The sequence below is a fragment of the Ovis canadensis genome, chromosome 2 (assembly GCF_042477335.2).
Source record: "Ovis canadensis isolate MfBH-ARS-UI-01 breed Bighorn chromosome 2, ARS-UI_OviCan_v2, whole genome shotgun sequence".
NCBI classification, from domain to species: domain Eukaryota; kingdom Metazoa; phylum Chordata; class Mammalia; order Artiodactyla; family Bovidae; genus Ovis; species Ovis canadensis.
This window is the reverse complement of record NC_091246.1, coordinates 246,756,726-246,784,316: the sequence shown is the minus strand read 5'-3', so window position 1 is coordinate 246,784,316 and position 27,591 is coordinate 246,756,726. Positions and strand designations below refer to the sequence as shown.

The following is a 27,591-nucleotide window of genomic DNA, read 5'->3' as shown; positions in this document are numbered from 1 at the left end:
CTTTTGAACTATGGTGTTGGAGAGGACTCTTGAGAGTCCCTTGGTCTGCAAGTAGATCCAACCAGTCCATCCTAAAGGAAATCAGTCCTGAATATCATTGGAAAGACTGATGATGAAGCTGAAACTCCAATACTTTGGCCACCTGATGCCAAGAACTGACTCATTAAAAAAGACCCTGATGCTGGGAAAGATTGACGGCAGGAGGAGAAGGGGACGACAGAGGATGAGATGGTTGGATGGCATCCAACCATCAATGGACATGAGTTTCAGTAGGCTCCGGGAGTTGGTGATGGACAGGGAGGCCTGGCGTGCTGCAGTCCATGGGGTCGCAAAGAGTCAGACACCACTGAGCGATTGAACTGACTGACTGACTGACTCCCGCGGCGGAGCTGCGGCTCTCGGACTCTCAGGCCCCTACCAGGTGGGAAATAAGGGATTTGGGGAGAGAGACAGAGAGGAAGGGACAGGGCGTCCTCGGCTCGGCTCGCGGCCTCGGGGGCGCCCTTTGTCTAGACAGCCTTCGGGAGCTGGGCAGAGGCGGGGCGGGGCCAGAGGGGCGGCGGGGCGGGGCGGGCCCATGGGCGGGGCCTGGTCGGCCCTCGCCCCGCCCCATCGGACGTCGGCGCGGAGCTCGCGCGGGGAGGGGAGGAGCGCGGAGTCCGCGCGCCGCCTGGCCCCGGCGGAAAGTTTTCCCTGACGGAGTTTTTGGCTGCGGCGGAGGCGGCAGCGCGACGGCCCGGGGAGGCCATGGACGCGCTCAAGTCCGCCGGGCGGGCGCTGATCCGGAGCCCCAGCCTAGCCAAGCAGAGCTGGGGGTGCGGCGGCGGCCGGCACCGGAGTGAGTGTGTGCGCGTCCGCCGGGGGCCCGGGCTGGGGGTCGCGGCGCACGGACCTCGCCTCCTGAGGGGCCCCGGAGTGGGGAGAGAGGCAGGGCCTGACCCCGCGCCCTGTGGCCCGGGAGCGACTTTCCCCGACCCTGCGTGGTTGAGGGTCTCCGAAGGTCACGTCCCCTCTCCAGCCCCCATTCTTTTCGGCGTGGAGGAGGGGCAGGAGCTGGGGGAAGAAACGGGAGCTCGGGGTCCCCAGGTGCGGGCTGCAGGTCGGAGGAGGCGCCTTGCGCGACCCGGGCACCTCCCCTCTTTGGACAGCCAGGGGAGGCGGGAGCTCGGCGTCTGTACCCGGGAGGTGTGGGGGGGAAGGGACGTGGGGCCGGGGGGGATTTGGGAAGACACCCCCACCCCGCGCCCCTGCATTCTGGCCCGCAGTCAGCGGCCGGCAGGCGCCCGCCTTGTCCGCTTCCCCCAGTCCAACCCACGAAGTCAGCTTTTAACTCCCTTGGGCGCCCGGAAACCGACTCAGGTGCGAGCCCGGGCTTCGCCGGTACCTGCTGGAAGTTGGGGGCGGGGCTCAACCTGGGGTCTCAGGAGGTGCCTCCCACCCGCCCCGTCTAGACCCCTCTTCTGGCGGGGTTCAGGTGGCCCGGCCGGCGTCCTGGCTGTGTTGGAAACCTGTTTTTATTTCTCGCACTAAGCCGCTTTGAGCTTCCGAAGTCCCTAGGCGAAAGGCAGACTCTGCCGCCGCCTCTCCCAAGGGGCGTCCGGGAGTCTGCGAGGAACCTCACTGGGCTCCCCCCTCCTCTCCCTGTCTCCAGTTACTCTCAGGGAACCAACCAGTCACCTGGCACCTTCCCCCGCGAGGCCTGAGAAACCCAGCCCAGGTCCCTCCTTTTTCAGGAGGAGTGGCTTGCCTGGGGTCACGCAGCGCTTTACTGGGAGAAACAGCCAAAGTCAGGACTGCTGCACTCTCCCGCCTCCCCTGCCGACAGCCTGGGACCCGGGCCTCTCCCGCACCAGGAAGCCCGCTCTCAGTACTCTCCACCCTCTTCGGTCTCGGCCTTCCAGGGCTCCACCAGGGGAGCCCGAGTTCCCTAGGCTCAGGAGAGGCCCCGGAGTGCCAGCGTGTCTGGGCCTAGGGAGTCTGCCCTGCCCCACCTCTTGCCCCATTCTGCGGTTCCAGCGGTGCCTGCCTCCTAAACCAAGAAAGACTAGCGTTGGGAACATGGGCTGGTGCCTGCTGGCGGGGCTGGGGTCAGGCCATTAGGACTGGAGGAGGCCAGGGATGCACCCATCTCCCACATTTATGGACTCCCAAAATAGCTCCTTTAAATATTTGTGGGATTTGATCAGAACTTCAGAGGATGATGGCCCGTTCCAATGGGGAAACCCTGTCGTTTTCTCTAGGGATAAGGGAGGAGCGAGGACAGGGAAGGAAACTTAGGAACACCCCCTCTTTCTTCCCCCACTCAGTATGGGGAAAGGGGAGAAGTAGCCACCTTGGGTGGCAGAAAAGAGTTTCTCCTGCCTGTTCTGATCTTGGACAAGTCACTTGTCCTTTCTGATCCTCAGTTTTCTCATCTGCAAAATCAGGATAAAAACTCTAACCTGGCAGGGATGTGGTTTGTTAGTTTGCTTTTATTTTTTAATTATTTTTATTTATTTGGCTGCCTTGGGTCTGCTGCCAGGGGGCCTACTTTGTGGCATGTGAGATCTTTCCTTGCAGTGCAGCGGGCTTCTTTCTGGTTGTGGCTTGAGGGCTCCAGAGCGTGCCGGCTCAGTAGTTGTGGCACGTGGACTTAGTCTCCCCCACCTTCCCCCCGCATGCGGGAGTCTTTACCATCTGAGCCACAAAAATTTATTTTTGGCTGCGCTGGGTCTTCATTGCTGCGAGTGGGCTTTCTTTAGTTGCGGCAAGTAGGGGCTGCTCTTGCTCGTGGTGGCCAGGCTTCTCATGGCAGCGGCTGCTCTTGTTGCGGAGCACAGCCTTCCCTCGTTGCAGCTCTTGGCTCTGGAGCACGTGGCCTCAGTTTTGGTGCATGGGCTTAGTTGCCCTGCGGCATGTGGAATCTCCCTAGACCGGGGATCGAACCTGTGTCTCCTGCCTTGGCTGGCGGATTCCTATACACTGCACCACCAGGGAAGTCCAGAAGGTATAATAGATTCTTAACCACGGAACCACCAGGGAAGTCTCTCTGGCAGAGGTGTTGAGAAGGTTGTTGACAATAACATTTTCTTCTGGCACCTAACTGGTGGTTTCCTTCTGCCCCACTCCCCCTTCCCCTACTTGTCACGTGGGCCTTCACCGTGACTCTTAATGTGGTGGGACAAGTTTGTGGGGGGCTCAGAGCCTGTCTACAACTGCGTAGAAAAGGATAGGAGAGCCCTGTTCCTCTTAGGCAGACCCCAGTAAGCCAAGAGTACTGTCCTGGAGCCTTCTGGACCTAGAATGAGCTGGGGTGAATCCCCACCTGTCCCTGGTTAAGTCAGTTTTTTGATGTGTAAGTTGTCGATAATAGTAGTACCCAGTTCGGTGTTGTTGCTGTTGTTTGATGCAGGTTAACTGAAAGCATGTTTTCCTGGCAGAAAGAGTTCAATGAATGGCAACTACTGTTTTTGTCACTCTACCTTTTAGGTAGGGTTTTTCTTCCATTATCGTGTTTGCTCCTGTGAGGTGTCAGAGCAGGGATTCTTATCAGATTCATTTTTCAGATAAAGGAACCTGAGGCTCGGGAAGTGGAGTCAGTGGCTCCAACACGGAGCTTCCAAGAGCTGGTTCCAAATCCCTAGCCCAGGGGTCTTATCAGTGTGGCCTCATGGACTCTGACCCCTGGAGTGACTGAGGCAGGGCTGGCCGCCCCTGAGGACAGCGGTGGTCGCAAGTAGAGGGGGAGGAGGTGGGGTGTGTCTGGGGTAGGAGTGCTGAGGCAGCCTGACGTGGGGTGGTGTCCCAGCCAGGCCTTGGATCCAGTCCTCAAGGTCTGAGCCCTATGCTTGAGTTTGGGGACCAAACTGAAGCCAGTAGAGTTAAGGTTAGACCTGATACCCGCTGTCGGCTGTGACTTGCTCCTCACCCCTCAAGGTCCTCAGCTAGGATTAGTGCGATCATTGTTTTATCTGCACAGAAACTGAAGCCCGGAGTAGGGCTTGCCTGAGGTCACAGAGCAAAGCCGGCAGCAGACAGACTTCTTTGTCCTGACCCTCACCGCCCCCTGTCTCCCAGTTACTGCCGACTTCCAAGGGGGACTCTCTCCTTCTCCCACACATGGCTTCCCCCCTACCCCCACCCCATGCCATCTCTTTGGGAACCATAAATATTCTATTTCAGTCCCTGGCCAGGGGTTTTCCTTTCTTCCAGTTGCCTGGAAGGCTGACTCACCCCATGCCCTCAATACCCTTATTTCCACAAGGAGTCCCTCTGACCCTCAGGTTCCTGCATGGGTTGTCGGAGAACTCTGAGAGAGACCAAGGAAAGAAACCTGAGGTGCAGGTTTCAGCAAAGCTGGTTCATGGTAGTCAGGGGTGGGACGGAGGATCTAGTCCTACTTATTCATAATGTTAACTTTGAAAGATATAAATAAACCCAAACCACAATATACTGAGCACGGACTGTGTCGGGCACTGATAGAGGTATTGGGGAGGCTGGTGAATGAGTTCATCTCTGCCCTCTGGGGTAGGAAGCGTGACTGGCGCACCAGTGAGTGGTGTGCTTGTGGGCAGATAAAGCAGGTGAGGAAGTGATAGGCGGTGTCTTTGTTTGGGTTCTAGAAGCAGATGCCGAGACAGGGGTCTGAGTACAAGTCGCTTATTTGGGAAGAGATCCCAGAAAGTATTCTTAGGAGAAGCGAGAAGAGAGAGGAGTCCAAAGAGTGGCCACCATGAAGCCCACTACAAGTTCATTGTAGGCAACTGAGAGGCCACCCCAGGGGGAGCTCCAGAGCAGTTAAATTTCATTTGAGGGGCAGTTCCTGTCAGTGGTTGCAGGGCTGCTGGAGATGGGAGCTCTTACTGCCCCAGGCTGAGTGGGCATCCAAGTCTCCAGCAGCCAGAGAGAGTGGCATGTCAGGTGGCCTGGGTGGAAATGGTACCTACCTTGGGCTTCCCAGGTGGCACCTGAACCAGCCTTCCAGTGTAGGAGACGAGGGTGCCATCCCTGGATTGGGAAGATCCGCTGGAGAAGGAAAGGGCAACCCACTCCAGTATTCTTGCCTGGAAAATCCTTTGGACAGAGGAGCTAAAGGTGGGGCAATGAGAGTGTCAGTGCAGGGGGTCAGGGAAGGCTTCTCAGAGGTGACACGGAACACAGGGGTGAATACAGGGAGGGAGGAATCTGGGAACCGCATGTGCAAGGGACAGTTAACTGGCGGCTGGGACTTCTCGCAGCCTGGTGGCTGAGGGTGAGGTGTGTGGCTTGACAGAGTGCGGTCACCCACGGCCCGCTGAAAATGAGCCAGATGTCCTTTCAGGCGGCATGCAGGGCAGGTTACCTGTTCTTCCTGGGTGATCCTGAGCCTGGCCCGGCTCATGGGAAGGGGCTCGGCAGACTGCAGGAGAGAGTCACAAGCACAGCTGTGAAAGTCAAGGCTCAGCATCCTGGATTCTGAGTCATGCCTAGACGCCACTGAGCATCTTCATCTGCCAAATGGGAGTCCTGATGAATCCTTGACTCTTCTCTAAAGTACTGCACATGGCTGTGTACACCTTTGCATTTGACCCTTGGTAATGACCCAACCAGTCCATCCTAAAGATCAGTCCTGGGTGTTCATTGGAAGGACTGATGCTGAAGCTGAATCTCCAATACTTTGGCCACCTGATGTGAAGAGCTGACTCATTGGAAAAGACCCTGATGCTGGGAAAGATTGAGGGCAGGAGGAGAAGGGACCGACAGAGGATGAGATGGCTGGATGGCATCACCGACTCGATGGACATGGGTTTGGGTGAACTCCGAGAGTTGGTGATGGACAGGGAGGCCTGGCATGCTGGGGTTCATGGGGTCACAAAGAGTTGGACACGACTGAGCGACTGAACTGAATGGAATGACAGGGCACTCACACTTGTAATCTGCCAGGCATGGTTCTAAGCCCAGCTCGTGTGTGTACTGATTCCGTCCTCACCACATCCTCACCCACACAGTCCTGTGGGACTGATACTACTGTTGATACCGTTTTAAAATGTGGAAGCCAAGGACCAGGGCGGTAGAGTGACGATGAACCCCACTGCTGCTGTTACCATTTTGAGGGGCTTGGCAGCTTACAGGATTTTAGTTCTCCAACAAGGGATTGAACCCAGGCCCCTGCAGTGAAAGCACCGAGTCTTAACCACTCGATCACCTTTTTTAAAAAATCATTGTTACTTTCTTTTGATAATCTTAATAACTTCTGAAATTTGCTTAGCATGTTTCACACGCTGAACCTTTTTTCTGCTGACACTCCTGCAGGACTGAGCCCATTTGTCAGATAAGGAGACTGTGGCCTGGAGAAGCAGCCCCACTCCAGGTCACAGCAGAACTTGGGTCCTCTTCTTGAGATACCACTCTGTGGCTCCTGAGGCCATCTCCCCAGCAGGCTGGAGGGGACTGGAGGCCAGGAGCCCTGTTGGAGGATCCCTCCTAGCCCACGGATTTGGCCGTAGCCCTGATGTTCCAGCCATCAACCAGGCTGGAAGGGGCACAGGGCACCCTGCGCAGCCCTGACTCCTGGGCAGGGGCCCCTTAGTGAGGAAAGAGTACCATGTTTGCAGCTACAAGTTAGACTGGGCATACGGTCCATCCGTCCCTAGCTAATTCTGACAGCAGGTCATCTGTAAAAATCACAAGTTAAAATAGCACAGTTATTACACACTACAGGGCCAAAAATAACCAGGACCGGAACAGGGCTGTGGACTCAAGCCTGTATTTGCCTAGGGGCCTCTGGGAGCTCTTCCTGATGCCTTGGGTTCCTCCTCGAAAGGAACCCGTGGCCTCCAGCGTGAGGTGGCTGGGTGGTAAGCGGGGTGGTTGTGGTAGCGAGCCTTACCTCTGTGTTTCCTGAGTGCTCCCAGGTGTTGGTTTCTTCCGGGAGGGCGTGGGGCCTGAGAGAGCTGACACCTCATCAAAGAGATGATTCATGCCCCAGAAGTACGGGAGGGGAGGCAGGGTTTACTGGAGGGGAAGAAAGTTCCTTCCTGGGCCTGGGAGGCCAGGGTGATGGGGGTGGGCAGGGAGAAGCAGAATGAAGCCCGACAGCGTCATCGGGCAGGGGTGCACCTCCTCCCCGCTAGATCGTGGAGGAGGCAGACGTGCACGGAAGTCCTTGAAGAGGAGAACACACTAGCAGGCAGCTGCTTGGTGGTGGGGAAATGGCTACAGGAGGGAGAGGGAAATCCATACCCAGAACAGAGTAGCCCCTGACAGGACAGAAGAGGCCCCAGGAGGCAGGACCATGGGTGGGGCCCTGTGCTAATAAGCACATTACACTTTATTATCTCATTATCTCATTTTATTATCTCATCAAAGGGTCAGAACAGCCCTGTGAGCTGGAGACTCTCTCTTCTCCCATTGTGTAGAGGGCTTCCCTGGTGGCTCAGTTGGTAAAGAATCTACCTGCAATGCTGGAGACCCGGGTTCGTTCCCTGGGTCGGGAAGATCCTCTGGAGAAGAGAATGGCAACCCACTCCAGTATTCTTGCTTGGAGAATCCCATGGGCAGAGGAGCCTGGCAGGCTACAGTCCACGGGGTTGCAAGAGTCGGACACAACTTAGCAACTAAACCACCACCATATTAATAGAAGAGACAGCTGAGGCTCAGGGAAAGTTAATTAACCTACTCAAGCTCAGTGGGTTCTAGGATTAAGGCCCTTGCTCTTAACCACTAGGATATACCGCCTCAAAGAAGGCTTTCTGGAGGAGACTGGATGGAGGGGTTTCAGTCTAGCAAAAGTGAAAGGGAAAGTGAAATCGCTCAGTCGTGTCCGACTCTTTGCAACCCCATGGACTGCAGCCTACTGGGCTCCTCCGTCGATGGGATTTTCCGGGCAAAGGTACTGGAGTGGGTTGCCATTTCCTTCTCCAGAGGATCGAACCTAGGTCTACCTGCATTGAAGGCAGACACTTTACCCTCTGAGCCATTAGGGAAGCTCCTTGGTCTAGCAAAGGGAAGGGCATTTCTGATAGAGGGAGCTACTCGTGAGCAAAGACACAGAAGTGGGAAAGTAAATGTTACATCATGGGAGGAAGCTCTGCATGATTGGAACCTCTGTTGTGTGTGCGCGCGCATGTGTAGGAGGAGAGGAGGCTGGGCAGCCTGTAACTCCCAACAGTGCTTGTGGGCGTTACCTGTAGTGGATTGGGAGCTGGGGTCCCTCTGACTTGCTGTGTGACCTTGCACAAGTCCCATCGTTCTCTGGGCCCCCGTTTTGTCACCTGTCAAGTAAGGGGGTTGAGGTGAGGGTCTCTGAGGCTTGGTGAGTGGCCACCAGTCTACCAGGGCCCTCTTCCAGGAGCCCACAGAAGGGATGGGTCAGGCCAGGGTAGGAGGATTGCAGAAAAATGCCAAGCATTTCAGAAGTCAGGGGGAACTGGGGAATATCTTGACAACAAAGAGGTCGTCCGTGACCTTGGCAGGCTCTGGCCCTTGGAATGGAGGGAGCGGAAGTGGCTTTGGAGAGGGGCCAGGAAAGGGCAGAGCCAGCGGAAATGAGAGCGGAGACATGAAAATGCGAGGATGTTTGCCGAGGGGCAGGGGTGGATGAAGAGATGAACAAGGCCAGGCCTGAGGGACTGGGATTACCTGCCTGCAGCCTTGTATTGAGAAACAGTTCAGAGCCTTTAAATCGGAGGGAGTAGAGCTGCGGTGGATTAGCAATGTCTGCCCAGGACACAAGTGACAGGCCTGGCCGTACCTGGTTTGCCCTCCTTGCTCAGAGGGGTCTCAGGTTGAAAGTGGTGGTCTGGGCAGATTCCTACAGAGAGGAAGCCTCAGGAATTAAGAACTGTGGAGGGAAATACCTCTGGCTGTAGGAACTTCTCCCTGACATTTTGCTAAAAGGAGGGTAGTTTGCCTCATGGGAAGATAGTATCGTCTAATGGTTAGGAACTTGGTCTTTAAGCGTGACTTAGACAACTGATTGGACCAATTCCTTGTCCTGTGAGCCTCAGTTTCCTCATCTGTGAGATGAGAATAAGGGGCTTCCCTGGTGGCTCAGACGGTAAAGCGTCTGCCTGCAATGCGGGAGACCTGTGTTCGATTCCTGGGTTGGGAAGATCCCCTGGAGAAGGAAATGGCAATCCACTCCAGCACTCTTGCCTGGAAAATCCCATGGACAGAGGAGCCTGATAGGCTACAGTCCATGGGGTCGCAAAGAGTTGGACACGACTGAGCGACTTCACTCACTCACTAGCTTGTAAGGTAGTCATGAGTGTTAGAGCGCTGTTTTCCCCTGGGGGTGGTAATGTTCTTGGTTTCTTGAGGAGAAGGCCCATTGTCTGAGTTCTCATCACCAAAGAGGACTGGAGCACCTCGAGGACTTTCTGATTCTCTTTGGAGGATCAAATGAAATAGACTCCTGGTTGACGGACGGAGGATGGGATCCCTTTGGGAGTCTTCTCAGTGAGGCCTGGCCTTCTTTCAGGGTAGAGGCTTAAAGGCAGTGGGCCAGGGTCCAGAGCTGAGGATGGCATTGGGGGCATCTTGGGCCTGAAAGCATCCTTGGTGTTGTCTGGGTCGTTCCTTCACTCGGGCATACCAGCTTGCATGCACCGGGTTCCTCTTCACCTGGGTCTCACTCTGCAGAGTAGGGACTAGGAACTCCTGTGAGTTCTTGTATGACCTGTACCCCAGCGAAGACCACACTTCTCCTCTTGTCCCTCTGCCTGCTCAGGGCCTCTCACATGGATGAGTCCAAACAAGGGCCTCTTTCCAGCCCTCCTTCCTGGTCTGTTTCACTACCAGTGAGCCAGGCTCCTCCCCTCTTTCAAATCTTCCTTCCTTTGGTCATGGTCAGAGCTTGCAAAGGGTCCTTCCCGGGGGTGCTGCTGTGAGCCACCGCTGCAGCCCAGGCATTGTTAGCCTCAAAGAGGAGAGAGGCCTTCCCCAAGGCCATGCAGGTGGAAGGAAGCAGAGCCGGGATTTGAACCCCGGTCTTCTGGAGTCCGGTGGCCTTCGTGGCATGTCTTTTGAGCAGTCACCTCCCTCTTTCCCCACTAAGCCTTACCTCACCCCTGCTCTCCTTGGACTGCTGTCTCTTTCCTGGTCTCCCCTCCTCCCTACCTCCTGGGGTCTGTGGCTATGCAGAGAGAGGAAAACAGGCCAGGCTGGGGCCATGGGAATCACCTAATCTTGAATTCTGACTCCAACCCTTTACTCATTGGCCTTTGTTTGCCAGTTTCATCTTTTTGAGCCTCAGTTTCCTAATCTGTAAAGTGGGAATAATATCCATCTCACCAGATTGCACTGAAGATTCAATATGAAAGTGGCGCAGTTTGCCCTCAGAAAATACTAACGCTCAAGTTAAGAGCTTGGGCTTGAAAATAAGAGTGTGGTTCTGGGCTGTTGGACGTGCTGGCTCTGTGGTCTTGGTCATGGGATTTCGCCTCCCTGGGTCTCACTGTCTTTGTCTCTAAATGGGTATGATAAAAGTGTCTGCCTCACAGGTTCACCTGAGGGTTAATGAGAAGATTTTATGTAAAGCTTCCTACCATGGTGCCTGGGATATGCTAGAAAATGTTAGCCTTTCATTAAAGATAAAAATGATAGATAGGGGGACCCCAGTGTCTCTTGCTGGGTCTTCCTAGGAGATGGGGGCTGCAGACGCTGGCCTTACCCATCAGGGTCTGAGGGCCTGTCCTCCTCTGCCCAGAGCTGCCTGAGAACTGGACAGACACCCGGGAGACCCTGCTCGAGGGCATGCTCTTCACACTCAAGTACCTGGGCATGACGCTGGTGGAGCAGCCCAAGGGCGAGGAGCTGTCAGCCGCCGCCGTCAAGAGGATCGTAGCCACGGTGAGCCCAGTCAAGGCGGGTTGTGGGAGCTCCAGGTGGGGGTCTAGCTCTTGCGGGGGTGGGTGGCACCCACCGCCTGCCTTTTGACCTCAGAGGCAGGGTGGCCCTCTAGGACTGATCGCCTCCCCAGCTCTTGAGTGAGCATGTGCCCTCGGAGTCAGCCTCTCCTGGTGGTCTAGGCCCCCCTCAGCTCAGACCCTGGCAGGTACAACGGGTGGAGCACAGAGTCCCCACCCTGCTGGACTCTAATAGCGCATTCAGTCCTCAGAGTCTGACACCCCCTCCTGGCTGTGTGTCCTTGGGCCAGTGCTTTAACCTCTCTGAGTCTTTTTCCTCCCGAGGCGAAACCCTGCCGCCTGTGAGGATGACTCGAGGTGCTATGCTTGGCAGACAGCAGGTACTCTGTGAGCGACCCGTGTCTCTGTTTTTATCAGAATGGGGTGTTGACCGAATTATCTTCCCCGTCACGTCTCTACCAGTCACCCGAACTGAGGCCTTCTGTGGGCCTCACATCGGGGGCTCAGAACAGCGGGGAGTCACCCACGAGGGTGGGTCCCAAGTTCAGGCAGGTAAGGCTCCTCTGACCCACATCTGCCCCAAGGCCAAGGCCAGCGGGAAGAAGCTGCAGAAGGTGACTCTCAAGGTGTCGCCCCGGGGGATCATCCTGACGGACAACGTCACCAACCAGCTCATTGAGAACGTGTCCATTTACAGGTACGCTCAGCGTCACCCAGCTTCCCTCTGCCCCTCCGGGCGGTGGGTGGAGTGCTTTGTCTGAGTCCAGGCTCTACCACTGCCTGTTGGGGCGACCCTGGGCCCTCGGGTTTCCTCATCTGCATCTGTCGGGGTGGAAGCAGGCCCCGCCGCAGGGGCTGTTGTGGAGCACCCCTGGCTCACAGCGCGCGCCTGGCTGAGTGGCTGCTGCCGCCGTCACTAGTTGCAGCCACCCTGGGACACCCCGCACCTCCCGCCTTGTGCTGCTGAGTCAGGCTTGGAGCAGTCAGCAGCGCCGTCACTGCCTTTTTTCGCTGGGATTACAGCAGCTCAGCTCTGGACATCTGGCCAGGTGTCCAGGGAGGCCTCGGGCGCATCTGAGGCCAGAGCGTAGATGATCTCGGTAGAGGGTGGGGGCTGGTCACAGGGCGACAGGCCCAGCCCTTGGAGCCTCAGGCCATCCCTGCCCCTCTCAGCTGGTCAGTTGTAGGACTTCAGAGCTGGAAGAGACAGACAACTCAGGTCCATTTTCCAGCTGGGTAGCTGAGGCCCAGGGAGGGAATTGCCCTCATGGTGAGGTCATGACTGGGTTGAGCCCAGGACACCGAGGGCAGAGTTGTGTCAGCCCTTGAGTCCCTACACCCTCTTGCTTCATCTCCAAGCAGGTGGCTCAGCCAGCTAGAGCACAGACCAGTCCTGGGGTTGGGGTTGGAGTATGTGTGGGGGGGTGAATGTAAGCTGGCGGCTCATTGTAGAGTTTCTAGCTTGTGTCGTCTTCTTCCCTTCCTAATTCTGCCTGCCTCCTTCACCCAGCATTTACCTGCTCTGCTGAGGTCTGTGCCAGGTGAGGGGATCAGACCCATCCTGCCTTCAAGGAGCTTCTAGTTGAGGAGATGGAGGGGAGGACATGAGACAGAAGTGCTTCCCAAGAGGGCAGAGAAGGAGAGGCCTGCCTGGGTTACCCGGGAAAGCCTCTCCTTGCTGAGGTGTGAGGAATAGCAGGATCTAGTTGATTGATACCAAAGACCCAGGGCATTAAGGAGACCGGCTCAGGGCTGGAGAAGAGGTGGCTGGGAACCTGGCACCGCCTCCCTCTGCCCACTTGGGGGTTTTAAATAGTCCTGATTGATCCCTTTGTCGATGCCTGTGATTGAAGCTGGGGCCACGTGAGTCAGGGAGTCTACAGAGCTCCTGTCCCACCTCTGGGCCCACAGCTCCTTTCCCGACAGGGATTCCCAGGACGACTGGAGACCGCACGGAGGGATCAGATGGGGTGAGGGGGTGTTTCAAGCTGGGGAGCTGCCTCCTAGGCCCCCACCCTGCTCCCAGCTCCTTTCCCCCTGGCCTGAGCCCCAGGAGGACCTATTAGCAGTCTCAGTCATCCTGGGAGCAATGGGCCTGGGACTTTTCTGACCTGTGATCAGAGGGAGGGCAGTTGGGGGGCCTTCAGGTGAAGAGCATCCTTCTCCTTCCAGCTGGTCAGCACAAACCTCCATGAGGCAGCATGGCAGTGGCTATAGCCCCTGGCCCACTAGCTTGGTGGTCTGTTAGCCTTAGTTTTTTCACCTGAAAAGTGGGGGTGATACTAGAACCCATCTCAGAGGGCAGTTCTGAGAATTCAGCGAGGTGCCGTCTAGAAAGCTGCCTGGTGTGCAGTAAGGGTTCAGCTACTATTGTTTGGGGATGTGGCCTTCCTCCAGTCTTTCCCATCACTCCTTCCTGCCAAGCCTGGGTTCCCTCCCCTCCCCTGTCCCGCCACAGCTGGCCCAGGACACCAGGCCCAGAGTCCTGCCCTGGTGGAATGGGACTGCAGGCTGTCTGGACCTCGGGATGCGCTCTAAGGGGCGTCCCGGATGCAGTCAGGCCCCTGTCCCGGAGGCTGGTGACACTTCCCCCTTGCCTTTCAGAATCTCCTACTGCACGGCAGACAAGATGCATGACAAAGTGTTTGCGTACATCGCGCAGAGCCAGCACAGCGAGAACCTCGAGTGCCACGCCTTCCTCTGCACCAAGCGGAAGATGGTCAGTTGGGGGAGGCTGGGCTCGGGCAGCGGGAGCCTCAGCTTGGGGGCCCTGACTGCAGGGGAGGCAGGACCCAAAGGGGTTATCAGTTAAAAGTCTGAAATCCCTGGGAACCTCAAGTGGTTGCTCAGCTGAGAGCTGAGGGCACCCATGCAGGGCCGCAGGTCACCTGGCAGGGTGGACTGCCTGCAGCTGGCCTGTGGGTGGCCACAAGCCCACTTTCCCAGTGAGCACCCTGGGGCCCCTTCCGCTCTGTCATATGATTTGATGGATTTGAAGTCTAGGAGAGGTGGTCTGTCCCTGGTATGGTCTGGGGATGCAGGGCCTTACAGAGGTTAGTCTTTGGAGACTGGTGATCAGAGCGGCCCAGGGTGAAAGGCACAGGTGAGGGCCCCCAGAGGACCTTGCTGGCTGTGGCCAGAGCAGCGCGGGAAATGGCCCTATGTTGGTACCTACTCTACCTGTTTCAATGGTCATCTCTAAGGTATCGTCTCATTTGCTCTTCAGAACAACTCTACGAGATGGGTGCTATAACTGTGTTCATTGTTTTTATTTTTAATGAGGAAACAGCCTCACAGAGGTTGGCTGTCTTGCTCAAGATAACATAGCCAGCCAGGCAGAGGGAGGGTCTAAACCCACGTTTCTTCCTTTCCTGTGTGACTAAGGAGCCCGGAGCCCCTTACCCCATTTCCAGGCCACGCTGATCACATCTGGCTGGGGCGGGTGAGACCTCGGTGGTCTCTGGGCTTTTGTCTTGAATTTCGTGGCAAGCCGCTGGAGTGAGTCAGCCTTTGGCGTTGAAGTTTTTGTTTCTGAGGCCCCTGAGGTCTGAGCATCCGCCCTGTAAGGAGGTTCCTGACATTTATTGATTTAGTATTGTCCTCGGTTGATCTCTGTGTCTGAAGCCCAGAGCCCCAGTTCCTGTATCCTGGGGTCCTTAAAGCCAAGGAGACAGGATCTGTTCAACTCCCCTGTCATCAGGGACGCATCCAGGACGTCCTGGTATTGAAGTGGCCCCCAGGCTTTCTGCCGCCCTCAGGGCCAGCAGTGGAGCACAGTCCAGTCTCCCTCTCTGCACCTGTAGCCACTTTGCGGCTTCTGACTCTCACCCTCCTGCCTCGCTCCGTAAGGCCCTTTGTGATTGGGCCTGCTGGGTAATCCAGGATAATCCCCACCTCAGAGTCCTTAACTTAATCATACTTGCCAAGTTCCTCTTGCCTTATAACAGGTTCTAGGATTAGATTGTGGACATCTGGGCTGGGAGGGGTGGGCGGGCTTCCCTTGTGACTCAGCTGATAAAGAAACCGCCTGCAATGCGGGAGACCTGGGTTTGATCCCTGGGTTGGGAAGATCCCCTTGAGAAGGGAACAGCTACCCACTCGAGTATTCTGGCTTGGAGGATTCCATGGACTGTGTAGTCCATGGGCACGCAATGAGTCGGACACGACTGAGCAACTTTCCGTCTTGTGGAAGGAGGGGTGTGGTTCAGCCGGCCTCAGGGCCTGTGGAAGGAGCCCTATGGGAGGAGTCTGGCCGGGCCTGACCCACCCTGCAGCCGCGGGCGAGGCCCTGCCCTTCCCTGGGCTGCATGGCCGTGGGGATGGAGGCCTCCTCCCTGGCCTCCTGCGCGGCTCTCAGGGGTCCCAGCTGCTTCGTGCGCCTTGATTCTCCCCTGCAGACTCAGTGTCGCCAGCCGCTCCCCCGGGCCCTCGTGACACCCTGGGCCCCTGCGCTGGTGGCTTCTCCCGTGACAGCCCTGTTCCCCACAGAACAAGCGTATTATGTCCCCATTGTTTGTCTCTTCCTCCGCACTGAGCAGAGCAGGCGCTGGGCAGGGGCAGCTGGCCCTCGGCCATTGCTGCAGAGTAGGGGCTCCCAGCATGCGGGGACTTCCTCCGGGGTGGGGAGGTCGGGGGTGAAAGAGAGCGAATGCTGGCCCAGGGGCTGCAGGAGCCTGGCCTGGGGCCAGAGGACTTTAGACGGGCTTGAATGAAGCCAGTCTACCCCAGGCTGAGAGGTCAGGTTTACTGGGGGAAACAGCCGGCCACTGCTCAGTGCTGACAGCAGGGCAGAGGGCCGGCTCAGCGCCAGGCCCCTCGCTTTCCTCGGCTCGTTCTCATCTGCATCAGGAGCAGCTGGATCTCGGTTTGTCCTTCTTCAGCCTCTCCCACCTGGCCTCTCCGATTCTAGCAGGCCCCTCAGAGAGACAGCCCAGCCCAGGGTGGTGTAAATAGACCATCTGACACACGGGTGGTGTCCTTGTGGCTCCCAAGGCCTCAGCCAAGGCTGGACTTCCAGGGTGTTATGGCCTCGTGGCCTGGTCGCGTTGAAGATCCCAAGACTCTCAGGGCAGAGAGGATGTGGCTGACGAGGAGGCAGAAGGTGAAATGGGTGCCCTGGTCTCTGCATCCCTGCTGCCAGTAGGTCCCTCCACAGACGCGTGCTGCTCCTTGTCCTAGGCAAAGCTCTGTGCCAGGCCCTGGGGACCCTGGGGAGTGAGGCCATGGAGAGGAGAGCCAGGAATCAGTTACTGGCACACAGGGAGCTTGGTTCTTGGGTGGTGGTCACTGTCATGCTGGAGGTCGTGAAGACTTCCCGGAGAAAGAGACACTTTGAATTGGGCTTTGAGGGATGAGTAATAAGTGGGAGGCCAGGCCAAGGAAAAGGGGGCAGGGTGGTGAGAGGGTGGGTGCACTCCAGCCCAGGAATCATCAGCACGTGAAGACATGAGGTGACAACTTCAGTGATATATTTGCGGGTGGGGGATTCAGATGTCGCTGGAGCCTGGGTGGATGGCACCTCAGGGGAACCTTGAATTTGGATGTTGGTGCAGCCCTCAGTCCTTTTGGCCAGCGGCCCAGAGTCTCCACATCTCCACCCTTCCTCACTGGGCTGCCTGAATCAGCAGGAAGCCAAGACCCACCCAGATGGAGGGGCAAAGGGTCCCTTTCTGGGTCGCCCACCAGTTCAGCTCAACATGGGCGGCAGAACCACCAGGCCTCTCTTCCCTGGAGGCTCTTCTTGTGCATGGCTAGGATAAGATTCTCTACAAAGAAATGTTTTTATCTGCCCACCTGGGAGCCCTCGGCCAGCACTTCGGCCTCTGGGCTCGGGAGGAATGTGCCGTTGCCAGTGCCAGTGGGGAGCCCAGGGCTGCAGGACAGGTGGCCTCCCTGATTCTACCTGGGGTCAGGTGGGCAGGGCTCTTCTCCCTCTCAGGACAGTGGTTTCCCCCAGGTAATCCTTTGGTGCAGTAGTTAATGCTTCTGGGCGGCAGGGCTATGCAGGTACCTGGCCCCATTTGGTTTGAGTACCCAGCTGGGATCCTAGATCCCGCAGTCCTGGCCCGGGTCTGCAGCCCTAAGCCCAGCGGTTCCCTGTGAGAAGCTGACCACTTGGTTATCCGGAACAAGAGGGGGACATGAAAAACTGGGCAAGGTAGTACCAGGTCAGGTAATAAGACAGACCCACAGACCAGAGGCATTCAGGAGGGGTGGATACCTGGCATGTGGAATAAAGGAAGGCTTTTCTGTGGGCAGACGTGAACAGTCCTTCCATCTCATGCTGGTGCCCAGATTCCTGCAGTCACCCAGGAAAATGGGGCCCACCCCACCTCCCAGTTGCTGTCCAGCCTGGGCTTACAGCCACCTGCAGGCATCTGCATCTTGAGTTATATTTGGTTTAACTTGCAGCTCGGGACTTCAGGGCGAAAGGGCGGTGATATATGCAAATGAGCAAGCAGATTTATGCAAAAACAGCATCAGGCCTGTGTCCCCAGATTTCCTGGAGGCAAAAATAATGGCATTCCCATCTCCCTGCCACACTGGGTGACCAGCCCTTGCTTGGGTGTATAGTGATCTGACTCTGGCTGGTAATTAGCCCATATTTTTAGTTCATGGGCAATTCTCAATGGTAACTGGGTCTATTAAACTTGATTCAGACGTGACAGCTTAAATTGTAAACAGCTGTGAAGAGTTTCATACTTAATTACCATATTTAAGTTTTGCCATAAAGCACCCGTACTTCTATCAAAAATGTAAATGACGGAGACATTCAAATGAGATTTTATACTTCGTGAAGTTTAATTGGCAGGGATCAGTCAGCTTGTTTAGGGATTTTAAATTTTGAAGAAGAGTTTTAAAGGCAGTAGCCACAGATTCATTTCTCAATTAAGTTGAGTTGTCTGGCTGAGGGGAAGGGAGTGGGGCTGAGGCTGGTTAGGCCTGAACTTGTTGTGTACTTGAAAGAGTCTGGCACTTTCTTCCCCAGGCCAGGCCTGCAGAGGAAGCTACCTGTCGCTTCTGGCTACAGCTGCAAGTTTAGGGCTTTCACTCCCAGAAGTCGAGCTGATTAACCCTGAGCTGAAATCAGAGAGGAAGGGGCTGAGATGAAGGTGGGCTGAGGGTCGGTCCTGGCTGGAGCGTGAGGCCTCAGAGACCTGTCCCTAGGCAAATGCAATCCAGCCAGCAACCTAGGCACCCCTGAAGGGCTCTGGAGATCAGGGGTGTTCACAGAGTTGATGCTTGCCTTTAGGGAACACCCAGTTGGGGTGACAGGCAGGCAAGCATGGGCTTTGCTGGTGTCTCAGCAGTAAAGAATCTGCCTGCAGTGCAGGAGACACAGGTTCAGTCTCTGGGTCGGGAAGATCCCCGGGAGGAGGGCGCGGCAGCCCACTCCAGTATTCTTCCCTGGAGAATCCCCATGGACAGAGGAGCCTGGCAGGCTACAGTCCGTAGGGTCACAAAGAGTCAGACACGACTGGAGCAACTTGGCAGGCAGGCATGCAAACTGGTAACACTTTCATATGATGTCACTAGAGAGGTAGGCACGGCTGTGGGAGCCCAGTGCCTGCAATGTCATGTGACATGGCATGGCATAGCATGGCGTGACGTAAGAGAGGTGATGACATGTAGGTTGGGTTTAAAGGGGTAGATGGGAATCCCCCAGGGGTTGAGGGCCAACGTGTGGCCTTTCTTTATAAGTTAGTAATGGCACTGGATGGTTTTAGTCTTCTGCCCCAGGCCCTTATTGACATCCTGCTCCTGCCAGGAGGTGACTTCCCTGGTGCAGATGGTACCTACAATGCGGGAGACCCAGGTTTGATCCTTGGTTTGGGAAGATCCTCTGGGGAAGGAAATGGCAACCCACTGCAGCTCTCTTGCCTGGAAAATCCCATGGACAGAGAAGTGTGGTAGGCTACAGTCCATGGGTTCGCAAAGAGCTGGACACGACTGAGCGACTTCACTTTCACTTTCCTGCCAGGAAATGAAAGAGCCTTTCTGGCATCCAGTTGCAAGCCCCTTTGACCCGCCATAGTCCTGACCAGAGTCTAATATGTGGCTCATTCAGGCAGTGGCGGGGGCCCTTTCCCAACTCTGGCTTTTCTGTTCTGTAATTCTAAGGGCTAAGTTACTATGTGAAGTCCTCAGGTCATCAGGGAGGACTTCTTGGATGAAGTAAGCCTCACGGTTCATTAATTGCATTCAGGGAAACTCAAAGGGGAAGGAAAAAACGTGGAGGTGAATAGCCATTGCCGAGGTGGGGGGTTGAAGTACCAGTGGGAACCTTGGCTGGGCTCCTGGTAGTGATGATGGGGCCTCAGCTGCCTGCGGAAGGTGTGGCCCCTTTCCTTCCAGGCTGCTTTGGTGATGGGGAGGGGCTGGGGTTCTGCCTCCACCCATCAGACATTCCAGAGCCAGGGTGGGCCTGGCCTGGAGTCCCAGGGCCTCCAGTGGAGACTTGCTGTTACCTGCCTAACGATGTACCCCTCCCCCGACCCCACTTCCTGTTTTTTAGGCCCAGGCTGTCACCCTCACAGTAGCCCAAGCCTTCAAAGTCGCCTTTGAGTTTTGGCAGGTATCCAGGGAAGGTGAGTCTTGTTTGTGGATGTAGCGAGTGGGGGGTGGGAGTGTTGAAGAAGACCAGCTGAGCAGGAGGGGCAGGGCATATGGTAAAGGCTCTGGAGTCAACTTCGTCTTCATCACATACGTGGTTTGTGGCTTTGGCCAAGTTCCTGCACCTCCGAGCCTCAGTTTCTCCATCTGAAGAATTGGGAACAGCTTTCTCCCTCCCCCAGGGTTCTTGTGAGGAGTAAGTGAAATGTGCCGAGTTTCTTTCCTCCCTTCTGGAGACATGACACCTGGCTCCCCTGAGGCGGGCTACAGCTTGCCCCTGCCCAGAGGTGGCTAGGGCTGGAGTGCCGGGCTTGGGGACTCCCAACACGCTGTGCTTGGTCCCACAGAGAAGGAGAAGAGGGAGAAAGCCAACCAAGACGGAACGGACATCCTGGGCGGAGGCCGCCAAGACAGCGCCCCTTCGTTGAAGAGCCGTGAGTCTTGAACTGGGGAAGGGGCCTGCTCTTCATCCAGAGCATCCCCCCGACCCTGGCCACCTCCCTCCTGGGCCGGGGTCAACTCCTAGGTTCTAATTTTTATTTTGTTGTTAAACTAATAATACTTAATTATAGAAAAGTTAGCAAATGTAGGTAAAGGGGAAAAATGACTTGTTGAGGTGCGATGTCTGTGCAGATACAGAAATCTGGGTATATGTCTCTTCCTCCACACTTTATAGAACCTCAATGCCTATTGTGAATATGGGTTCCAGCCTGAATCACAAGTGGGACAGAGCTTCCCACTGCTTGGGCTGCTGTGCAGCTGCCTCAGGAGGTTCCAGGGTGGGTCTCGGTGGTCTGGGTGATGGGCCTGGAAAGGCCATGCCCAAGGAGGGAGTCAGGACCAGACCAGCCCAGGAGACACCAGGATGGGACCCAGAGGCTGGGCTGAGGACAGGAGCCTCCCCTCCCCCTGACGCACCTGACCCCTCATAGTGGTCGTCACTGGGAACCTGCTGGACTTGGAAGAGACGGCCAAGGCCCCGCTGTCCACGGTCAGCGCCAACACCACCAACACGGACGAGCCACCACGGCCTCAAGCCTTAAACAGCAGCAGTGTTGTCTGGGTGAGTGGTCATGGGGCCTGGGGATCGCCCACGGATCGAGCGAGCCTCGGCCTGGTCCCCGGATGAGGCCTATGGCAGCTCCTGGGCAGGCCCTGGCACCCACTTCTTGCAGGCCTCTAGGAGGTCCTAACCCTAGCAGCACCCAGGCCCCGGGTAGGGGATAAACAATGTCCCTTTGAACCTAGGGCTGCGTCGCCAACAGGCTTGGCTCCCAGCAGAGCTGTCTCCTCACAATGCCTGGCCTCTTGGCCTGAGCATCCAGCTCTGCCCACTGCAGGAACAGCCAAAGGCCCCCTTGTTCTCACTGCGGGCCGTTCTCTCCTGACGCCCCCTCCCCCTCAGCCGTCTGAATGAGGAGCCTGAGACTCAGGCAGGCAGCCTGGTCCTTGACTGGCTCTGTGACCCAGGGCAAGCCCCCTGATCTTTCTCTGTCTCAGCTCTTTTACTTCCTCAGTGATGATCATGACCTCTGCCTGAAGAACCTTCCAGAGGAACCTGATTTTTTTTTTTTAATTAAAAAATTTTTAAATTCATTTATTGATAATTTCAGACATGAAGTATTAGAAAAACAGTACACAGAATTCCTGTTCCCCTTCATATAGCTTCCCCAATTGTTAACCTCTTACATAACTGCATTACAAAGATCAAAATCATTAACATTGATACAGCACTGTTATATAAGCTACCAGCTTTGATTCACATTTCTCCACTTGTCCCTCCAGTGTCCTTTCTCTGGTCCAGGATCCACTGCAGAAGGACGTGTTACTTTACTTGTAACGTCCCTTTAATTTTTAAAAATGTGGACTGTCGAGAGACTTGAATAAGTGCCAGATCCCACTGCCTGTTGGGGGCCACCCAGTGTCCCCCGAGTGGGCACCGTGAACTGGTCTGGGAGCCAGCCTTGCCACCTCCCTGTCCCTCAAGAGGCTGCGGAGGGAGCCTTGCCCAGTTTTTTTTTTTTTTCCCTACCTATGCTGTGGGATTCCTGCCACCCTTATGAGCTTAGAATCCTGGCTCAGCTTTCAAAAGTGGGTAAAAGCAAGAAAACCTTCCCCCAACCCTCTCCCTCTCGGATCTGGAAAGCCGCAGAGATCATTCAGTCCAATCTCCTCATTTTATAGAAGGAAAAGCTGAGTCTCAAAGAGCAGCGGTGACTTGCCTCACTAAGGTGTCGCCGAGTCGTGGCAGAGATAGGAACTGAATCCCCGGGCCTCTGGGCACCCAGGGGGCCTCTCTCCCATCCCAGGCTTGGGTCTCTGTGCTGAGATGCTGATGGCAGTGGCCAGGGGGAGGCCTTCCTGTGCTGTTCCCCCAGGGGCCCGCCAGACTCCTCCCGTCCTCCTGCAGGCTCGGTCCCTGTAGCCTCCCAGGGCTGTGGGCATGTGCTCCCCCTCTGAGGGCTCTCACCTTCCGCTTTGTTTTCCCCAAGGAGCTGGATGACGGCCTGGATGAAGCATTTTCAAGGTAACTTTAGCTGGGCTCCTGATGCTGGGGAAGGAGGCCTGGCGCTTGTGGGAGTGGGGTGGGGAGGTGGCCTCCAGGGCTCTTTGCTGTGTCTGAGAACATGAATTCTGACCTTCTCCAGAGGGAAAATCTCAACTTGAATATATCCAGGGGCGGGGAGCTCACTGCTCAGCCAGGCCTGCTAAAGTGTCCTTGCCGGTGAAATCTGAAGCTGTTTTTCCTCATGGCTGCTTGAGCCCAGTCTGAGCTGAACTGAGTGCAGTGCAGCTCAGGTTGGCTTGCTTTTCCTGTGCCTGGTGTGGCCTTCAAAAATGGGCTTTTGGCGCAGGTTTTGTCCGCTCCCGAGGTTTTGCCTATGGAAAGGGGTAGGGAGAAGGCAATGTTAAATTAAATCCATGCAGCATTTACTTGTGGAGAAGGCAATGGCACCCCACTTGGTACTCTTGCCTGGAAAATCCCATGGGTGGAGGAGCCTCTTAGGCTGCAGTCCATGGGGTCGCTAAGAGTCAGACATGACTGAGCGACTTCACTTTGACTTTTCATGTTCATGCATTGGAGAAGGAAATGGCAACCCACTCCAGTGTTCTTGCCTGGAGAATCCCAGGGACGGGGGAGCCTGGTGGGCTGCCGTCTATGGGGTCGCACAGAGTTGGACGCGACTGAAGCGACTTAGCAGCAGCAGCAGCATTTACTAGGGGTGGGAGTGAAGCCCATCAGGAGATAGGTGGTCTAGCCGGAGGCTGGTGGCATTTCCCCTGTTTACCAGGGTTCATCTCTGTCCACGGCTACCTTCAGCTCGGGGACACACCACCACGAAGGCGGGCTAAGGAGAGGCCTGGGCAGCTCAGGGTCCTGAATCAGGCCTTCCTTTCTCCCTTGGGACCCACAGCAGCCCCCCCACAGCCGTCTTCCCATTCCCCATCACCTTCCTGCCAGAGCCAGTGGGAACCTCAGCCCAGCACTGGTGAGGGTGGGGAGCGGCAGATGTGGCCCCTTCATTATTCCTGTGGCCATCTCTCCTGCTTCCCTGGCTGACTGCAACCCTCCTGTTTGAAGGAAATCTTTCATTTGCTTTTTCCAGATTACTGAAGTGTCATATGCCCTTAATTAACAACTTTGAAAATCAGCAAAGCATTAAACAGGAAATAACACCATCCCATAATCCCACAGCCCAGACTTTGGGGCTTAACTCATGCTGATCCTATACATATGCATTTTTTTTTGCCTTGATCAGCTCATGATATTTGTATTTGGGGATCCTGATTTTCCACTCTACGCTGGTATATATCTGGAGCATTTCTCCAGGCTATTAAAAACTCCTTGTAAGCACCTCATTTATCGACTGCCTCACATTCTTTTAAGGATGTGGGCTGTAATTAACTCTCCGGATTTTTTTGACATTTAATTGTGCCCCTTTTTGAATTTACTTTGTGTACGGCGCTGTGTTGTACGTAGTTAGAGCCAGTGGTCTTCCATGGTTTCCCCAGACCCCCTCCCATGCACGCCCCTCTCTGCCCTGGCACAGCTGCCCTTTCTTCTCTTCCCTGGGCATTTCCTGATGGAGCCGTGGGTGCCCCAGCCTCTCTGTGGTGGGAATGCCACTGCCTGCCCCACAGTTTCCTGAGCCACTTGACCCTCAAGGGTAGACTCTCTGTTTAGAGGTTCCACCTCTCCCGACATCTGGGTCTTTCTTTTCTCTAAACAAATAATGTTATTTATCATTTTTGGCGCCGTGGGTCTTCATTGCTACAGGAGCGCTTTCTCTGGTCAGGCTTCTCATTGTAGTGACTTCTTTTGTTGCAGGGCATGGGCTCAGTAGTCAAGGCACGTGGGCTCAGTTGCCCACGTGTGGGATCTTAGTTCCCTGACTAGGGATCAAGCCTGTGTACCCAGGTGAATTTCTAACCCCTGAACCGCCAGGGAAGTCCTGGGTCTTTCTTCTTTGTCCCCGAATCCTGCCGTTTGCCCACCCATGCTCTCTCGCTTCTGACCCTGGTGCTGGACTGCCTCCTTGGGCCCCCACCAGTCCCTTGCCTGGGCCCCCAGCTTACACAGCTCTGCCTTGCAGGCTGGCCCAGTCTCGGACGAACCCTCAGGTCCTGGACACTGGACTGACGGCACAGGACATTCATTACGCCCAGTGCCTCTCGCCTGTCGACTGGAACAAGGCTGACAGCGGTGGCGCCGAGCCGGACGACCTCTTCAACTTCTGAGGCCTGGGGCTGGCAGGACACGTGACGAACCAAAGCTCCCCACGTTTGGGATGGGGGCCAGCTCCTGGACTGGCCCCCGCGCCGGCCACCCTCCTCCAGTCGGCAGCACTGTTAGCCTGAAGATCAAAGTGCAGCCAGTCAAGCAGAGAGAAGAAGATATATATTTTTTAACCCTGTTCGTTCTCTAAGAACTGAAAGATGCCTTGAATATTTATTCAGTGACTCCTGGTTCCAGAAGCCGGTTTGGCATCAGGCACGAGCACAGTGTGATAACCAGCTTCCTGCCCTCTCTTGTGTGAGCGCTGCTCGCTGTGGGTATCAGGATGGTGACCAAAGCATTTCTCATCCCTTCTCTCTGAGGGCCCAGATTTCCCTGGAGGTGCCCCTGCTCCTTACTGAAAGGAGCTGGGTCCTTCGTTTCTGCCACCCTTTGAGCACAGGAGGGCCCCGCAGCCTCAGGAGAAGACGCTTCATCCTGCTCGCCTTCCCAGCAGGCCCCAGCAGGCTGGGGCTTGAGCTCCTGGCCCCGGGGGCACTCAGAGAGACGGGGCAACCCCTGACCAAAGACAGCATGTGGCGGCACTTTAGAGCAGTCACCGCAGGTGCGGCCCCCGCTCCTTGATGGTGCTGTGTTGTGTAGAGCTTTCTATCTGCCCTTCTTCCAAGAGGAGGGGCCCAAAGTCCCCGCAGAGGGTCCCCACCAGTGCTGCGCACCAGTGTGACTGGCCGCTCATGGGCTCCTAGAGTTTGCCCGCAACAGTGGGGCCATCTGTGTGGCCGCCCTCCCTGCCCTCCCCTGTGTGCGCTGCTGCTGGCTCTGAGCCCCACCTCCCCATACTTCCTGAGATGACACATGAAACCTAACACCTAGATTTGATCTGCGACTCGTTGGTCGCAAGTTTCAGACGAGGAAACTTGAGGCCACACGTGTGGAAGAAGAAAGAGTCAAGAGTGGAACCCAGATCTGGTGCCAAAGCTACCTTCTCACCCCCTCCGCTCACAACTCGCACCTCCTTTTTTTTTCTCTCTAGCTTTGTTGTCCTCCCAGGAACCAAAAAGCCCCAGCTATTTTCTGACCAAAATGTGTTTCATAACAAACCATCTGGTGCCTTTACACACAGAACTGGCATGAGCCTGCATGCCCTGCTAACTGTCTTGCTGTTGACTTCCGTGAAAATGGAAGTGTTTGAAGTCTGCTAATTCAGAGGGTGAAACAAAACCAAACTTCGTAAGCATCACACAGTTCCTTCCTGACGCTCAACCCCTGGTCAGTGCCACCAGCCACCTGTCTTCAGAGTCTACCCTCCTCCCCTCTCCCACAGGGCTCCCGGCAAAGCCACCAGCACACCCTCCATCCTCAGGTGCCTCCCAGGCCTGGCTTTACCAAGCTGAAGTCCCTGGTGGTAGTCGGAGCAAGTTACACCAGCCTAGGAAACACCATTTTTTTAGATTTTGCGTATCTAAGCATTGGAATCAGAGCACAGACAGAAATGCCTGGGTGAGACGTGGGGTAGAATTGTCTTTATCAGAATGTGGCCCTGGCCCAGCTCCCGCACCCCACCACCCCGCTACCCAGCCCAGACCTCCTTAGTGTCAGCCCGTGTGTCTGTCATGAGGCAGCAGGGACTGGGCCTGACACAGGCCGCCCTGGCACGAGGGTCCAGGAGCCCGGAGGAAGGCCCTGCTGTGTGTGTGACTCGAAGTGGGGTCTTCATCTGGCCCCTGGCCGGCAGCAGTCATTGTGCTCCCTGTGTGTCTGCAGATAAGTTTGTGCTTTACTTGGTGTTGCTGTAAAGGAATTCTAAAAAGGAAAAACAAAAGTAATAAACGTTCTCTTTTTGAAATACAAAGAGCACTCGGATGGAGCGGCCTCTGGCGGACCCTGCCCTGGGGTGGTTGGAGCTGTGGTGACCACAGGCCCAGACGTGGGGAACGGTGGTCTGTGGTCCGGCAGATGAAACCAGCAGGCCCTCTCTTCATTGGCCGGTGGGCTGTGCGAGGTCATCTCTGGATAGCATAGTGAGCTCAGCCCTGGAGAGGTCTCTGAAGGTCTAGGTCAAGGCCCCTAACCAGGGTCTGTGACCCCTTGAAATATACATGGCCACGCATATCTTTCCCTTGGGAAGGATGTCCGTCATTTTTCTTGCCCTCTCAAATGAGGCCATGATATTTATTCATTTGGCAGACTTTGTGCTAAACTCAAACCAGGCCTGGGACTTTGTGCTGGGGACTAAGCGGTCCAGACACCTTGTCCATGTGGACTCAGGACACTGTGGCTTGGGTGATTGGGGTTGGTGGAAAGTGTGTTTTGGTAACTTGGGAGACCCAAGGTCTAGCTCTGGCTTTGCTGCCTGGGGCTATGACTCTGGATCCGTGACTTCTTTCCTTGAGCCTCAGTTTCCCCATCTGGGAAAAGGGTACAACCATCACGACCCTTTTCTGCCTCTCTGGGTTTTGTGGGACTTGAGTGACAGTTACCATTTTGTTGGTGGTGGGCATAGATGGCTCAGAGGTTATCTCAGAGCAAAAGCCAGTTTGGACCAAATATATTTAAGGAAGTCAAAGTAAAAGTGATAATGGTGGGCACCGTTAACTGAGCTCTCTTTCTCTGTGCCCGTCACTGTGCCAGGCTCTCAGGTCTACCTCATCACACTGCTTCTCTTGAGCCCAGGTGGTTCTCGCTCCCTTTCCTGCTACAGGCACTGAGGCTGCAGGCCACGCGGCCAGAACTCGGCAGAGACACACAGCCTCAGGTCTGTGTGACCCTCCACTCTGCCGTGCCCCAGTCCCCCCAGCAGCCACGTCTGTAGTTGTATCACCTGTGGCCTCCCTTCGAGCCACACAGAAAGGCCACCATCTTCAGGCTCGGGGGGGGGGGGGGGTCTCCTCGGACATTTATCTCTTTGTCCCTTTTAAATGGTGATAATAAAGTCTCCAGAATGCAGGGCGGAGCCCTCTGATGTCAGCTCTTGGCAGAGCAGCTGTGAATTCTGAGCGGATGGGAGATGACGGAGAGATTCTCTCCTTTCTTCCTCTCCCATAATCTGAAAAGACAACCAACAAGTTCATCTTTCGGTTTAAATTTGGCCAGTGCCTTTAGTCTCCGGATGTCTCAAATCATGAATCCTGAGCACCCGCCATCTGCTCTTTCATGCATAACATGAAGCCATGGAGAACAAAGTCGCCTTTCAGATTTGATGTGACCTTCAGCTTCACTGGATGGATGTTGGGGTCACCTCTCCCCGGAGAAGAGACCATCCCAATTAAAATCTCTCCAAGGACTTGCTAACAAGTCCAGAGAAGAAATCTGGGTGAATTCCCGTGTCCTCGGTTCTGGTCTGGAGTCTGTTCACCTGGCCTTCCTCCCTCTGCTCCTCCCTGTTCTTGGAGCACCCAGGTGGCCTCTCCATTG

The 27,591-nt window shown here is 55.7% G+C and overlaps 1 protein-coding gene across 1 annotated transcript; it reads left to right on the top strand.

Annotated features, from left to right (window-relative positions):
• The first annotated feature begins 589 nt into the window (after nt 1-589).
• Nucleotides 590-26,029, top strand: LDLRAP1 (low density lipoprotein receptor adaptor protein 1). The gene is made up of 9 exons (XM_069575013.1): nt 590-838; nt 10,667-10,809; nt 11,411-11,523; nt 13,431-13,545; nt 19,342-19,414; nt 19,787-19,873; nt 20,372-20,502; nt 21,932-21,966; nt 24,035-26,029. The coding sequence occupies exons 1-9, from the start codon at nt 748-750 to the stop codon at nt 24,177-24,179; spliced, it is 933 nt and encodes a 310-aa protein (XP_069431114.1). The 5' UTR covers nt 590-747; the 3' UTR covers nt 24,180-26,029.
• Nucleotides 26,030-27,591: the final 1,562 nt, after the last annotated feature.